General features: G+C 37.5%; 1 protein-coding gene across 1 annotated transcript in view; it reads right to left on the reverse strand.

Annotated features, from left to right (window-relative positions):
* Positions 1 to 16,016, reverse strand: part of LOC141648085 (acyl-CoA C20 Delta5-desaturase-like) — a 78,940-nt gene that overhangs the window by 12,831 nt on the left and 50,093 nt on the right. The window contains exon 4 of the mRNA XM_074456543.1: positions 12,879 to 12,985. Within this exon, the coding sequence (XP_074312644.1) occupies positions 12,879 to 12,985 (107 nt within the window). The remainder of the gene's footprint in view (positions 1 to 12,878; positions 12,986 to 16,016) is intronic.

The raw sequence follows: 16,016 nt of genomic DNA on the forward strand, positions 1-16,016 counted from the left end.
TTTTCGTGCTTAAGGAAGGGGTTTATATTTCGATTAATCAGTTTATAAACATCATTTACAACCCTAAAACATTTTTAATCCCTTCCCTAGTCATATTTCTAAGCCTTCTAAGCATCTAGTGAGGATATGAATAGTGGTGGATTAAGCGTAATTCCTCAGCATTTCTTATTAGCGGGATTCTGTAAGTCTTATTTTATGATTATGCATCAATTTTAATTATGACTAACCCTAGTAATTGGGGATTTTGGAGATTTATGGTTAACTAGATTATTATGGTTTTTTTGTAATTGTATATAATGATATTATGTAGGTGAAGAGTTCGTAGAGGAGAGATTCAAAATTCTTGAAGGGATTTCGTGGACTATTGCTAAGATAGGGTTTCCATACTCAATTGTGGTTAAATGAATGATTATGCCATATGCTACTTGTAATGATTATTGTTGACGATGGTCGTAAGATTGATATGATGATGGATGTTTATTACATTGTGTATGTTGTTTGTGGTAAGGAGTCCAATTGAGATATTGGCTCCGCCCAAGGTCCGTTCTTGTGGTTTTCGACACAAAAGAAGAATGTACACATGAATAATCTGGTTTTAGGACGGTTGAGCTAGTGCCCCTTGTTAGTGGAGAGCCACCGATTGTTGGGTAAACGAGCAAGTGCGCCCTGTGAGTAGACTAGTATAGTACCACAGAGGCCACGCAGGTGCCCTGTGAGCAGAGGGCCTCAGTTATGATTGCGATTGGTGTTGGATGGTGTCAGATCAGATAGTTAATTATGTTATTACTTTATGAACATGATGATTTATGTTGACTGTGATTGCCAGGTGCTTTTCCTTTGTTGTTGCCTTTAAAAGTACCAGTGGTGATCTATTTAATATTTCCATAAAATGGTGAGCAGAGAGTTGTGACATGTAGACTTGTTTATGGCTTTGGATGCTGGTTGGGTTGGTTTGACGCGGTTAATGAGAGCATATCAGACACTTAGAGGTCTTTGAGTAGTAGCACATTTGTTCTCCATTGCTTTCATTTTGAGATTTGGGATTTTGTATTAAATTGTAATCGTATTTATTTTGCATCTACTTAATAAAGTTTATTAAATTGTCCTTATTGTTAATTTTATAAGTACTACCACAGGCAACTGAGATGGTAACACTCTCCTTTACTAGGTAATGTCTTTCTAAAGGCTCGTGTGTAAATGGGGTTGTTACACTTAACATCATCAAGTCTTGATAAACTCCTCTTAATCGCCACACCATGTGTCTCACCCGGGGTCTATATTTCCATTCACGACACTAGTGCTATACTTGCATACCAAACTTCTCTATATCCAATATAACCTAGACTGGGTCCGCATCCATTGCCTTCGCAAGCCACCCTCGATCGCCTTTGGAGTTACCATAAACCGTTTTTTGTTGCCTCCATAAAGCCTCGGCCCATTTCGTCGGGTTGATGATGGATTTCTCTTGGATGGCCTGTCTTATCGCTATGAGACCAATGTCGCCTTTTGCGAACATAATAGTTGTCCCTCGAGCTATAGGGATTCCACGCCTTACAGTGTACGTCACCTTCAAGTCTTGACTCAATGTTTCTTCTTGTGTATAGTGATGAGTCATAATTATATGCATATTTATGTCTCTCCTTAATTACTTTTGATACGGATTCCGTGCTAGTTTATATCATTTACATGCCTTTTATGTTAGAATGTCGATACTTCCGCCTTTTGATGTTTAATGCAGGAATGATGCATTTGAGGAGCAAAGTAATAAAATGGGCATCGCAGAGTGGGCATGAAGGGATACACGAAGCATGGCACGAGAATCCATAAGAATCAAGGAAGAGAAGTTAAGAAGAAAACACGAAGAAAAGAGCTTCAAACTACTAGTGCCTATTTTGAAGAGCCATATCTCGAGTTCTACAACTGTGTTTTTAGTGATTCTAATATGAGGTGAAAGCTTATCCACTTAGCTTTCCAACGCCGTAAAAATAACTTGTTTCTGACAAGTAACGAAGAAATGGCGGCCATTTGAAGTTCAGTGCGCAAAGCAGGAAATTGATGCCTCGATCGAGTACAGTGAGGCTCGATCGAGGAACCTCCATACTCGATCGAGTACACCTTGGGATCGATCGAGGAACCTCCATAAACAATTAAATTCGCAATGTCGAGAGTTGGGGTATCTGAGAATTGGTGCCTCGATCGAGTGCACCTAGGCTCGATCGAGGAACCACTAGTTTCCCTAATATTCCGCAAATTTCCTTAAGTCAGTTATGACTACTCTAAATACCAAAACTCGTACTCTAGATTATTTTATGCTTTATTTTCCGTAGGTTTAGCATAACTACCTTAGAAAACTCTCTCAAATACTTAGTTTAGTTTAATTATTGTTCTTATTTCCGGATCTAGCTATTTACGGTATTGTTCTTAATTTTTCCTCGTTAATTATTAATTCAATTCATGCTATTAATTCTTTGTTCTCATTTATCGTCTTCAATTATGTCTTTTATTCATATTATTATTGTTATTCTTTCTATTATGAGTAGCTAAATTCTTAATCTAGGGTGAAAGGGGATCTAGGTGGTTAGAAAAGGGGTTATTATGAATTGATTATTAAATTGCTCTTGATTGTTGTTTAATTATCGTATTGCTTCTAATTAGTTAATTACTAAACAGAATTGATTAATTAATCTTGCATAAACTAGGATTATCACCGACAAGGTTAAGACTATTATAGGCCATGATAATTGAATTAGACCGACTTAATTATAGCGATTGCATGTTAAGTTAGATCTAAAAAGACATATTAGAATCGACCGATCATATGACTTTCAACAATATAAATTGCTCAATCAATGAATTAAATCCTACCCTTTGGTGACTACCTAGTGAACCCGAGTCCCTAGACTCTTTAATATTATTGTTTATCATCTTTATTTAAATTGCTATTAGTTGTTAGAAAACAAACTCAATCAAACCCCCACAATTGGTTACCTTAAGACATTCTAAACATCAACAAACTAGATAATTACCACATCCCTGTGGATTCGACCCTGACTTACCGCTAGCTATCTTGTTAGTAGTAGTATAGGTTTACTTTGATTAAGGCAAACGATTGAAAATAACCTTGTCAAATTTGGCGCCATTGCCGGGGAGGCAACAATTGTTCTGTTTGTTTCTGTTTATTTTTGTCTTTTATTTCAGGGAACTTCAGTTCCTTGATGCAGTTTTATCTTTTCTTGTTGTTTTCGTGTATGCCCAGGTCTAACAGGTTAGAGATTATACCTTTTGATCCCGAGCCAGAAAAGCCTTTTCGCTATAGACGGAAATTTCAAAGAGAAGTAAGTCAAGTGGAAGACTTAAGTACACTTGACTACGAGCGGTATACTTTTGCAGAAGATACGTCCTTTGAAGAGGACACTCTTATTTCTGCAGCTGTGACTTCTACAACACCAAAGATGCCTACATTAGCAAGTCACTCTGAACCCACGGTCGCTTCACTTCCTAAAGGCTTCAAGCTCCCTACCGCTGATAAGAGAACTTTTGAGATCAAGCCTTCTTACATAAGCTTGATAGAGAGGAATTTATTTGAAGGAAAACCAGGAGAGGACCCCGCAACGCATATGGAGAAATTCGTTACTTATTGTTGTTCTATTCCTTTAACAGCTGGGGTGTCTTAAGATCAGGTCAAGCAAACTCTCTTCCCGTTCTCTTTGAGAGATGATGCAGCTGAGTGGTTAAGGGACTTAGACATGGAGACCGACGCAATTACCAACTGGACTTCTCTAGCTCTTGCATTCTACAAGAGGTATTTTCCACCACAGAAAACCAATGCTCATAGAAGTCAAATTACAAGTTTTAAACAAGGTCCTACTGAGGATTTTAATAAAGCTTGGATACGGTTCAAAAGACTAGTTCGGTCTGTCCCTCACCATGGCTTCAAAATTTGGTTTATTTGCAACCAGTTTTACAACGGGTTGTATGATGATCATAGAGCTCTACTTGATTCAGCTGCCAATGGGAGATTCCAAGATAAAACTAATGATGGTAATGCTTGGAAGTTGATTGATCAAATAGCAACTCACACTGCAGAGTATGGTAACCCAAGAGGAAGCAAGAGAGGGAGTGGTTCAGATAGTGCGGTCGCGGAACAATTGGAGTCCATACTTGCTCAAATAGCAGAATTGAAGACTACCCAGTCCTTGGGTAAGCAAGAGATGGTTCACATGGTTCAACAATAAGTATCTTGCAAGAGATGTGGTATAGATGGCCACACTGCGGCCAGGTGTATGAGTACTATAGAGCAAGTTCATGCCTTCCAATATTTCAAGCAAGGTACACCATATTCTAATGTTTTTCAAGCTCCTCAATAAGGTACCTATATTATTCCTCCAAATCGTGGTAATCAGCCACAAGGAGGTTATCAAAGGCAAAATCAAAGAGGTTTTCAACAATTTCAACCTCCTCCTCAAGCTCCAAGTAATGAGGTGTCGGAGTTAAAAGCTCTATTGCAACAAATTTTGATGATGCAACAAAAGCAAACGGCTCAAATCTCCGAACGTATGGCTCATAATAAGATGTTGGATACTCAAGTTGCTCAAATGGCGGCTCAAAATCCTTCAAAACAGTCCGGTCTTCCTCCTCAAGGTAAACAAGCTAATGAGCATGTAAATGCTGTTTCTTTGAGGAGCGGTACTACTTATAAGGGTCCGAACATGCCCACTAATGAAGATGAGGTTTCCTACATGCATCCTAAGGGATTGAGAAATTTGGTGCTAAGTGATGATGAAAAAGAAGTTGACGAAGTTGAAACACGAGCTGAGAATAAAAGCGAGAAAAATCAAATCAGCGAATCTGCCAAAGTTCCTCGATCGAGTAGCATCAGGCTCGATCGAGGAATTTTAGTACTCGCTCGAGTGTCATCAGGGCTCGATCGAGGAACCTCCCTGGTCGATGACGGTGTTTCAAAAGTTGATTCGAAAGCGAAGTAAGCCGAGCCGATTACTATTGCACTACCTTTTCCACATCGTCAACAAAAGTCTAAGCTGGACACACAGTTTGGAAGGTTCATGGAGGTAGTAAAGAATCTTCAAGTGACATTGCCATTTACTGAATTGGTAACTCAAGTGCCGGCGTATGCTAAATTTTTAAGAGAAATCTTATCAAAGAAGCGGTCTTTTGATAAAGTGGAGACAGTAGAATTTACTCAGGAGTGTGCGGCCGCATTATAAGCTAACTCACCACCAAAGCTTAAGGATCCAGGGAGTTTTTCTATTCCTTGTCATATTGATAGTATAGTTATTGATATAGCCCTTTGTGATTTAGGGGCTAGTGTTAGTATCATGCCGTATTCAATATGTAAAAAGTTAAATATGGGTTAACTCCGTATCACTAATATGACCTTAAAAATGGCCGACAGATCTTTAAAGAAACCTATGGGTGTCTTAGAGGATGTGCCCGTTAGAGTAGGGAAGTATTTCATTCCAGTTGACTTTATTGTTATGGATATGGCTGGGGACTCTCAAGTACCCATCATTCTTGGCAGACCATTCCTTCACACTGTAGGGGCACTCATAGATGTTAGGGATGGTAATCTGACACTAAGAGTTGGGGATGACACTATTAGATTTGTTCTTGATAATGCTTTAAAACGTCCTCCTGATTTAAAAGCTTCTTGTCATATGATTAATGCTCTTGATCCTACTTTTGATGATTGTCTTGCTTTATGTTTTGATAAGAATTCACCTGACGTCCCTACTATTGCATCATATCTATAGAGCAAGGAAGTGGATGAGATAGAGAAGATGATTTATGGAGATGATCCTCCTCCTGAGATGGTTTACAACTGTGATGAGAATGTTGACATAGAAGTTGAATTGGATGCTTTGGAAGCTGAAATTTTCATAAAGGAGCCAGTTAGAGTTTTTGATACAGCTTCTATGACGGACGAAGTGCCTTACCTCCTTCCTCAAGAGGCGGGCCCGAAGAATGATAAACATTGCTCATATTTTATATTAGACTTTGAGTTTGATGACCCAGGATATTTTTCATTGTTTTTATTCTTTGCTCGGACTATTTATTGGTGCTACTTATGCCTGTGTGTAGCACATGCGCTACTTTTTGATTTACTGTTACGAGCTTTAACTTGTATTGATTATGATTTATGTGCGCATTTATTTTAAATGCAGGAAGTTGCTTGTCCAGATGGTTCCTCGATCGAGTAAGAAGAGGCTCGATCGAGTAACCACGTTTTTGGGTTTATTTCGTAGCTGACTTGATGTGGAATTGCGCAGTTGATGATTTTTTCCCCTATTTTTGCAGCTGGTTTGGGGGAATCATAAGCTCTTACCCGGTATTCTCTTCCCTTGTACCTTCTTTAATTGTATTATCTATTTCTTTTCCATTCCTTTTGTTAGTTGTGTCCTTTAGCTAGGTTGCTGAATTTGTGTGTGATTGCTATGCTGTAGGCGTCAATATGAGGACACTGTGACATTTAGGTTTGGGGGAGGAGTTTATTTATGTTTTGTGCTTTATTTATTGTTGTGTGCATTTATATAAAAATCCATAAAAATTAAAAAATTTCAAAACACAAAAATATGTTTTTCCTTTGTTTTAGGTCGAGTCTTGGTGAATTAGATAACTATGATGTTAAATTGCATTATTTTTGCATTTGAATCCCATATAGTTGTCCATGTACATTGTTTTGACTCGTTAGCCATGAAAACAAAGCTCATAATTCAAGTCTTAACCATATTGACATGCCTTATATTGATTAGATTTGATACAATTATGTTGGTAAACTACTTAAATTCTGAGGTCTATAGAGCTTCCTAGGCCAGGATCATCAATAAACTGGTCTCATTTGTCAATTAGGCTTGAATGTGGTTTCTCCTTGTGGAATGTGTAATATCAAACTGCATAAATATGACATTGATTTCTTGATACTTTTATTGCTTTCATTTGACTAAGTACACGTGGATAGGCGGTTCTTATAGTTCAAATAAGCCTTACATTACCTTTTGTTATCCCGTTTGAACCCTTGTAGCCAATCTTAAATTACATCCTATGAGCTACAATCCAAGAATTTGCTTACCTTTTCGGGACAGTCGCAGTTGTTTGTTTATCATGTTTATTTTGTTATTATGGTTGGGTTGGGACTTATTTGTCATGTGGGTATAGCAAGATCATTATTTAGCAATTGTGTTGTATCCTTGTGTTAGAAAAGAAAAATATGAAGCGAAAGAAAAAGAAAAAGAAATGGAAAAAAAAAGAGACAGAAAAAATAGAAAAATAGGAAAAGAGAAAAGAAAAGAAAAGATATTGCTTCATTTAGTTTTGTCAAGGATCAAAAGTATGGTTGTTAGAGTCTAATGCATAATTGGAGAGTAATTTATTAGCTCTCATATGTTGTAAAGTTGAGATCATTTCTCTAAGTTGGGTTCATTTATTATCAAAGATTTGGTTTTTGTTTTGGTTAGCGCTGCAACTACCGTCTTAGCTCCACATATCCATAACGTGCTTTGGCACAAACCATTTCTATTCCTATAACCCATTTGCCACCTTTATTGCCCTTGATACATGTACTTTTGTCTACATATGGTGATTGCATATTAGTTGGGGAAATCTCTATCACATTAGATTGCATGCATATTTCATAAGTTAAGTAAGTGTTTCTACTTCTTTCTATCTTCACATATAACTCACCCTATATACCTATGAGTGCATGAGTGAAATCCGCGAGAATCCGACTAATTTGTTTTGCAAGATCGAAAGGTATTTGGCATTTGTCTATAGTATGGTGACTTGGGACTTGAGCTACGTTTTCTATTTCCCATACCTTTGAATTTGTTTTATTGGTACACATTTGATCATTGCTTTGTTACAAGATATGGATAGCTTGGGATTTGTATGTGCATCAACATTAGCTTTGAGTTGTTTATTTGCCATTTGTATGATTGGCTTTTGTATGTGTGTTGCTTTGCTTGAGGACAAGCAAAGAGATGGCTTGGGGGAGTTTGATGAGTCATAATTATATGCATATTTATGCCTCCCCTTAATTACTTTTGATACGGTTTTCGTGCTAGTTTATATCATTTACATACTTTTTATGTTAAAATGACGATACTTCCGTTTTTGATGTTTAATGCAGGAATGATGCATTTGAGGAGCAAAGGAATGAAATTGGCATCGCATAGTGGGCATGAAGGGATACACGAAGCATGGCACGAGAATCCATAAGAATGAAGGAATAGAAGTTAAGAAGAAAACACGAAGAAAAGAGCTTCAAACTACTAGTGCCTACTTTGAAGAGCCATATCTCGAATTTTAGAACTGTTTTTTTAGTGATTCCAATTGGGGGTTAAAGCTTATCCTCTTAACTTTCCAACACCGCAAAAATCGCTTGTTTCTGACAAGTAACGAAAAAATGACGGTCGTTTGAAGTTCAGTGCCCAAAGCAGAAAATTGATGCCTCGATCGAGTACAGTGAGGCTCGATCGAGGAACCTCCATACTCGATCGAGTACACCTTGGGCTCGATCGAGTAATGTCCATAAATAATTAAATTCGCAATGTCGAGAGTTGAGGTATCTGAGAATTGGTGCCTCAATCGAGTGCACCTAGGCTCGATCGAGGAACCACTAATTTCCGTAATATTCCGCAAATTTCCTTAAGTCAGTTATGACTACTCTAAATACCAAAACTCGTACTCTAGATTATTTTATGCTTTATTTTCCGTAGGTTTTGCATAGCTACCTTAGAAAACTCTCTCAAATACTTAGTTTAGTTTAATTATTGTTCTTATTTCCGGATCTAGCTATTTACGGTATTGTTCTTAATCTTTTCTCGTTAATTATTAATTCAATTCATGCTATTATTTCTTTGTTTTTATTTATCGTCTTCAATTATGTCTTTCATTCATATTATTATTGTTATTATTTCTATTATGAGTAGCTAAATTCTTAATCTAGGGTGAAAGGGGATCTAGGTGGTTAGAAAAGGGGTTATTATGAATTGATTGTTAAATTGCTCTTGATTGTTGTTTAATTATCGTATTGCTTCTAATTAGTTAATTACTGATCAGAATTGATTAATTAGTCTTGCATAAACTAGGATTATCACCGACAGAGTTAAGACTAGTATAGGCCACGATAATTGAATTAGACCGACTTAATTATAGCGATTGCATGTTAAGTTAGATCTAAAAAGACATTAGAATCGACCAATCATATAACTTTCAACATTATAAATTGCTCAATCAATAAATTAAATCCTACCCTTTGGTGACTACCTAGTGAACCCGAGTCCCTAGACTCTTTAATATTATTATTTATCATCTTTATTTAAATTGCTATTAGTTGTTAGAAAACAAACTCAATCAAACCCCCACAATTGGTTACCTTAAGACATTAAACATCAACAAACTAGATAATCACCGCCTCCCTGTGGATTCGACCCTGACTTACCGCTAGCTATCTTGTTAGTAATAGTATAGGTTTACTTTGATTAAGGCAAACGACTGAAAATAACTTTGTCATTTAGTCCTACTCGACCTTGGGCTCTGATATCAATTGTTGTGGTGGAAACTGTTGAGACAATGAAAAAATAATAGCAAAAAAAAAGAACACAAGAATTTACTTAGTTCACTATCGATATGACAGCTACGTCCATTGGGCTAGCGAAAAGTTTCACTATGCAGGGAGAATTACAGGTTCCAAAATATCTTTTTCTCTTACCTTAAAGGCTAATATATATACGTAGGGTCGTTTGGTTGATGCGGAAATTGCAAGATCACGTGAAATACAATATCATGTGAAATAAACTCCCTCATACAATTCATGGGAATTTCCCAAAATTGTGTGTTTGTCAATGTGGGAACTTACTTCCACAGAAACTTCAACTTACCAATGGGCTTGTTGATAAGCAACTTTCTACATTTTTGTAGGAAGTCAATTCCCTGTAAAGTACAACTTCCCCCATTTTTACAAAAAAAGTGGCAACCAAACAACTCCACTTTTTTCTAATTCGTGGGAAATTCCACTCCCCATGTTTTTCCATGGGTAACCAAATATCCCCTAGTGTCCTAATATAGTTATTCCACATTAAAATAAATTAAAAGACCTATTAAGATTAAGAAATAAGACTAATATAAAACCTATACAATTTCCTAAACTGAGTTTTCCTAAAACAAATCAAACTTCCATCTTTAATCAAACTCCCACATATCTTAATGCGACTCAAAGTGTCACAGGACACATATATAACAGTTGTGAACGAATCTTGCTGTCCTATTTACGTTTCTATGTGTTGAATTGGCATTGGTTTGTATTGGTCTAATGTGTTGATAGATCTGTCACTTTGTGCAAGTTGTGTTGGTGTATGGACATAAGTCCTGGCACATGCTCAAGATCTTTCGGTATGCCCCCCGTCCGCATCTTTTTTATGCACATGATGCTTTCATTTGCTGCAAGGCAGCTCCTTCATCTTTCGAGGTTCTCCGGGATATTTTTCAAAGTTTTGAGGCTACTTTTGGTCAGATGATTAATCTTGACAAGTCCTTCATAAAATTCAGCCCATATGACTTATATTCTTTGAATGAAGGACTCTTATTCCTTTGGTACCTATTTAGGTGTTCCGGTGGATCTCCCTAAACAAAAGACGACTACTTTTCACGGGCTTATTGATAAGATAACAACCTGTATTTCCTCTTGGTCCTCTCTGCATCTATCTCAATCTAGCAAATTGGTAATCATCAATTCTATTCTGCTTGGTTCGATGGCTCATATTCTTGCTGTTGTCCCTCTGCCTCTTGCTATTTCTCGCAAGCTTGATTCCTTAATTGCTGATTTCTGATGGAGCAAAGATACAACACGACGATCCATTTACTGGCTGTCTCAACAGCAACTGCACGCTCCAAGGGACAACGGCGGGCTGGGTATTAAATCGGTGACGATTCTTGGGAAAGTAACTCTCATGAAAAATTTTTGGCGCCTTCATCATAAACCTACTGGACTACTTGCGAAATATCTTACCCCAAAGTATCGAAAGGATCTTCCTATTCCTGGGCTGAAGTCCAAAGTTACTCAACCTTCTTATGTTTGGTGTTTGTCGTGCTATTACTTCTTGCGCCCCTGCTTTGGTATGGAAAGTTGGTAACATCACTTCATTTGACCTTTTCTGTAGTCCTTGGGTGCAGGGTCAACCACCGGTTTGGAGGCGGCCTCACCCTCCTTCAGTTCCAACTATCTCTGAGTTGGTACTTGATAATGGTTCCTGGAATCCGCGGATAATTTTTAATCTTTTTGCGCAATCTACTGCTAAAGATATTCTAGCCATGGAACCACCTGTTCTTGCTTCGGATGTCTTCCTTTACTGGAAATATACTGAAGATGGAAGTTACAATGTCCGGTCTGGGTATGCGTACCACTTATCTCAAGCCTCGCTTCCTGTACAATTGCTCCGGTCTCTTCCTTGGAGGATTATATGCCGGTTTCCTTTTTCAAACAAATTTGCCCTCTTTATCTAGAGGCTTACACATAATATCCTTCGACTATGACGACCCTTGCTCACCGTGGCTTTCAGCTTGATACTACCTGTGTTTTTTGTCGGTGTTGTCCTGAAACTCATGACCATGTATTCCGATCTTGCGATGTTATTCACCATGTCTGGCACTGTTCTGTGCTTGGTATACAATCCCTTGCCAACCCAGAATTTTCTTTCCTCCGCTGGCTAGCTGATCATATATCCTACCTTCATCAGATTTCTTCATCTGGGTCTAACTCCCTTGTTTATTTCTTTTGTGTCCTGCGCTCGATCTGGCTCACTCGGAACTCGATTGTGTTTGAGCATAGGATTGTTGATCCTGCACGGATTCTTCAGTTTGCTGACTCTATGCGAGGGTTACATTTAAGCTTACCTACTTTACGGAACGATAATTCCTCACCCACAGCAACGCCTACAATGGCAGGTAACCATTGCACGCTACCCTTGGCGTCTCTTTCTTACTACCTTTTCATCTGCAGGAGCTCTTTCAAGAGCTGTTACACAGCTTCATTCTCAGATTCCATCTCAGGACTCACTGAGCGTTTCTATATCCGTGCAACATCTGCTTTTACCGCTTATTCTCATGCTTTACTCCAGCTTATGTTGCGGCCACGCTCGGACCCCTCTGCATCAATCACCTTCTGGGTGACCTCAAGAAAACTATCTTTAGTTTTGGCTTCTCAATGCAAGCGCCAGTCCCAATTGTTGCGCGAAATTCCTTACGTGAAATTCTCCTTTTACTTCGTTTACATCGTAATTGGTCAGTAAGTCTCGCTACTGGCTAACCTACTATATTTGTTTGTACTTGTAACGTTAATATTTCATTTTTAATACATCGGTTTACTATTGTCGAAAAAAAAGTCCTAGCACATAACATTCAGCTAATTGTTTAAGTTAGTCGATGTATGAGACATTGATTAGTATGGTTTTCGAACAAGCCGCTTATCTTAAATAACAACTAGTTTGGAATCTTAAAAAGATATTATGTGAACCCGTCGTTGTGTAAAGTAGCGACTGATTACTTAACCTGCCAAAACATAAATAAATGATGTTGTGAACTCATTTTATGTAAATAGTTTGAAGATAGTGTTATTTTCAGAATTACTTTCGTTTTCAGCTCTATTTATGAAAAAAAATCAATATTTATATTTTTTTTCTCTATTTATACACGAGTTTTATTAACGTGTACCCCTTACTAATAAGGGAAGGATTTGCAAGAATATATGATGATAAATTGAAATATGAACTCATAATTATCATACTTAGAGAATTATTCTTGGAAATCCTTCTCTTATTAATAACATCTTTAATAAATAAATTGCTATTGAAAAATTGAACACATACCAATTATTTTTAGACAAATCACCCGTATTCCAATCTTGATTTCCCCAAATATGGCACACAGAATTCACGAAAAATGCGCAATGATAAGAACATGTAGTTCTTACACCCTGCATACATGATTGTAACGCAAATGATTTAATGAGGACATAAAGTCGGCGTAAAACCAAAATCTATTACCATCTCATTTCACTATATATTTCTATTTGACTTTTGAATCTCCTAGGCATTATCTTAACCATATTTTCTCATATTATATAGTATACTAGCTTAGAACTCGTGCAAAATTGTACGGGTATATATAAATAATATGAATAAAAAAAATTAAACTCTAGCTACAGATAAAATTTAGTTTGAATGTACAAACATCTTATAAAAATGATTTCAAATCCGGCAATGTGAGGCTGCCATAATATTCAATCAAACAATTTTATAAGGAGCATACTAATCACCTTAATAACAAAATGTAAAAATTCTCATTTAAGACGTTACTATCCGTTATAATCATAAGATGGGTCAAATATCATACCACTTATGTATATAAGAAACAAGATATTTGTTATATATCCACGTGGTACTAAGGCCATATCTTTTGAGCATAATTTCAGCTCATGTCAGTTTAGTTTAGCTCTATTCATTTTAGTTCAATTTATCTTTTCAGAAAGGTCATATTCTTTTCGGCTAAAAAGAGCCGAACTTAACTTAATAGGCTGAACAGAAGTAAGAGTTAATTTGTGAAGAGATAAGTTGAAATGAACAAAACTGAAATAAATTGAATGAAGCTGAAATAAACTCAACTAAATAGAGCTGAACTTAACTGAAATAAGTTAAAATTGAGTTCAAGAAAATACGGCCAAATTAACCCATGCTTCTGTTCAGTTCACTTCCGGTCCATTCAATTCAGTTAAGTCTAGGAATGTCAACGGAGCGGGTATAAGTGAATACCGCCCCGCACCCGCCCCAGTTGGGGCGGGGATGGGTAGAGCTTTGGCGGGTGGTGGGGCAGGTGCGGGTACGAAAATTGTACCCGCCATGGGTCATGGGCCGGGGATGGATTTCGCATCTTACCCACCTATTAATACCCGCATACCCGCCAATCATTAAAAAAATGAGTAGGTTATGATAATTTTATAAATCTTATTTAGTTATAATTAAGATATAATGATAACAATAGCTATTTTATAAAGTTTTTTACTAATTTATTTGGTGAAAAATTAAAATTATAAAGATAAATTCATTAAAATGGAAATTACTAGTGTTTAAACCAACTTTTATGAAAAAATTTATCAAATAAAATTATGGTGTAACGGGTTAATAGGTAGGCGGGGCGGGTACGATTTTATATTTTTACCCGTTGGGGCGGGGATGGTTTTGGAAATTTGTATCCGCCACGGGTGGTGGGGCGGGGATGGGTACGAGTTTTTCTTGGTGGGCACGGGTACGGGGGAGCCTATATCCACCACCGCCCCGCCCCAATGACATCCCTAGTTAAGTCCAGCTTAGACCTTGCAAAATCAGCCTGGCCAGATTGACCCGACCCGAAAAGGCTGGACCAAGACCCGAAATTGACTCAAATTTATGCACTCGAGTGAGACCTGAAACCCGAATTAACCTGGTCAAAAATGACTCGAGCTTTCTTGACCCGATCCGAAATCACCCAACCCGAAAATGAGCCGACAAAACATAATTGTACTTGACCCAAAAAGACTTGAAATGACTTTTTTCCCATTAATCATTGACCCGAACAGGACCCGACCCGAAATAAATGACTCGCTTGTCCCGAAACAGATCCGGTCAACAAACCCAAAACAGACCAGTAATCTGAATTGACACGACCCGACCTGAACTAACCCAAAAATGCGACAAACCTGAAGTGACCCGATCCAAACTGAGCCGACCCAATTGACCCGTTTGTCAGATCTAGTTCAGCTCCATCAAATTCAGTTTAGTTAGTTTTCAGCCGAAAAAAATAGGGTCTAAATACTACAATCCACGTCAAATTTTTAAATGGATTGCAAATTTAAAAGAAAACCACATGTTCCGATTCACAATGACAATATTTCCTTGGTTTTCAATTCGTTCATGGCTTCATTTTGTTATAGTTATCATACATATCGTCATCATCATCAACACATAAATGTTCATAGTAATGAGATATGGTCAATATTATGCAATATTCTGAGACGATGATTATGAGAAATATATTCTGTAATTAGCTGTATTATTGTATTACCTATAATTAGTTATTTTGTTACCTTTTATTTAGGAGATTATATTGTGTAGGTTGTATATATGAAGGAGTCATGTATTACGTTGATTTATCGAATAACAACATAATCATTCATCATCTTCCCTGTTCTCAATTTCTTTATGGCACCAGAGCAGGTTCATTAATTTTCAAAATATTCAACAAATTTAACAAATTTATTTATCCATCATTCATCATGACAAAACCTGATGGAAGCAAACCAGATCAAATTTCTCCTTGCTCACCTTTATGTTTGCATCCTAGTGAGAACACAAATCTCTCACTTGTTTCAAAGAAATTTAATGGCATGAATTATGACCTTTGGGCCGATGCGGTCAAAACCGCTCTCGATGCAAAGAATAAATTATCCTTTGTCGAGGGCCATGTGAAAAGGCCAGTCTTGTCCAAAAGCCAAGAAGAAACGCTAGAAGCGGTGGCATGGCGACAGTGCAATGCTCCACGGGTCCATCAATTGAAAGCGGAGTTGGCTGATTGCAAACAAAAGAAAGACCAATCCGTCACAGATTATTATACCAAAATGAAGATGATTTGGGACGAGTTAGCAAATTATAGCAAGGTACATCCATGTACCTGTGGAGCAGCAGAAGGAATTCGCAAAGAAAAAGAAGATGAGAAGGTGCACCAGTTTTTTATGGGCCTCGATAATAGTCTTTATGGGAACATTCGTTCCCATTTATTAATGGATGATGAGATCACATCCCTGACGAGAGCTTATTCACTGGTTCTTCGCGAAGAAAGCCATAGGGCTGCCACAGCGGAAAAGGATGACGCCATTGAGGGAGCCGCGGCCATGGCAGCGAAGGTCTCAGATGGTGCACCAAAGGGTCGAAGCAATACAGAGAAGAAAGATGACAAGGAAATTTTCTATTGCA

Source organism: Silene latifolia, chromosome 3 (assembly GCF_048544455.1).
Source record: "Silene latifolia isolate original U9 population chromosome 3, ASM4854445v1, whole genome shotgun sequence".
Taxonomy (NCBI): domain Eukaryota; kingdom Viridiplantae; phylum Streptophyta; class Magnoliopsida; order Caryophyllales; family Caryophyllaceae; genus Silene; species Silene latifolia.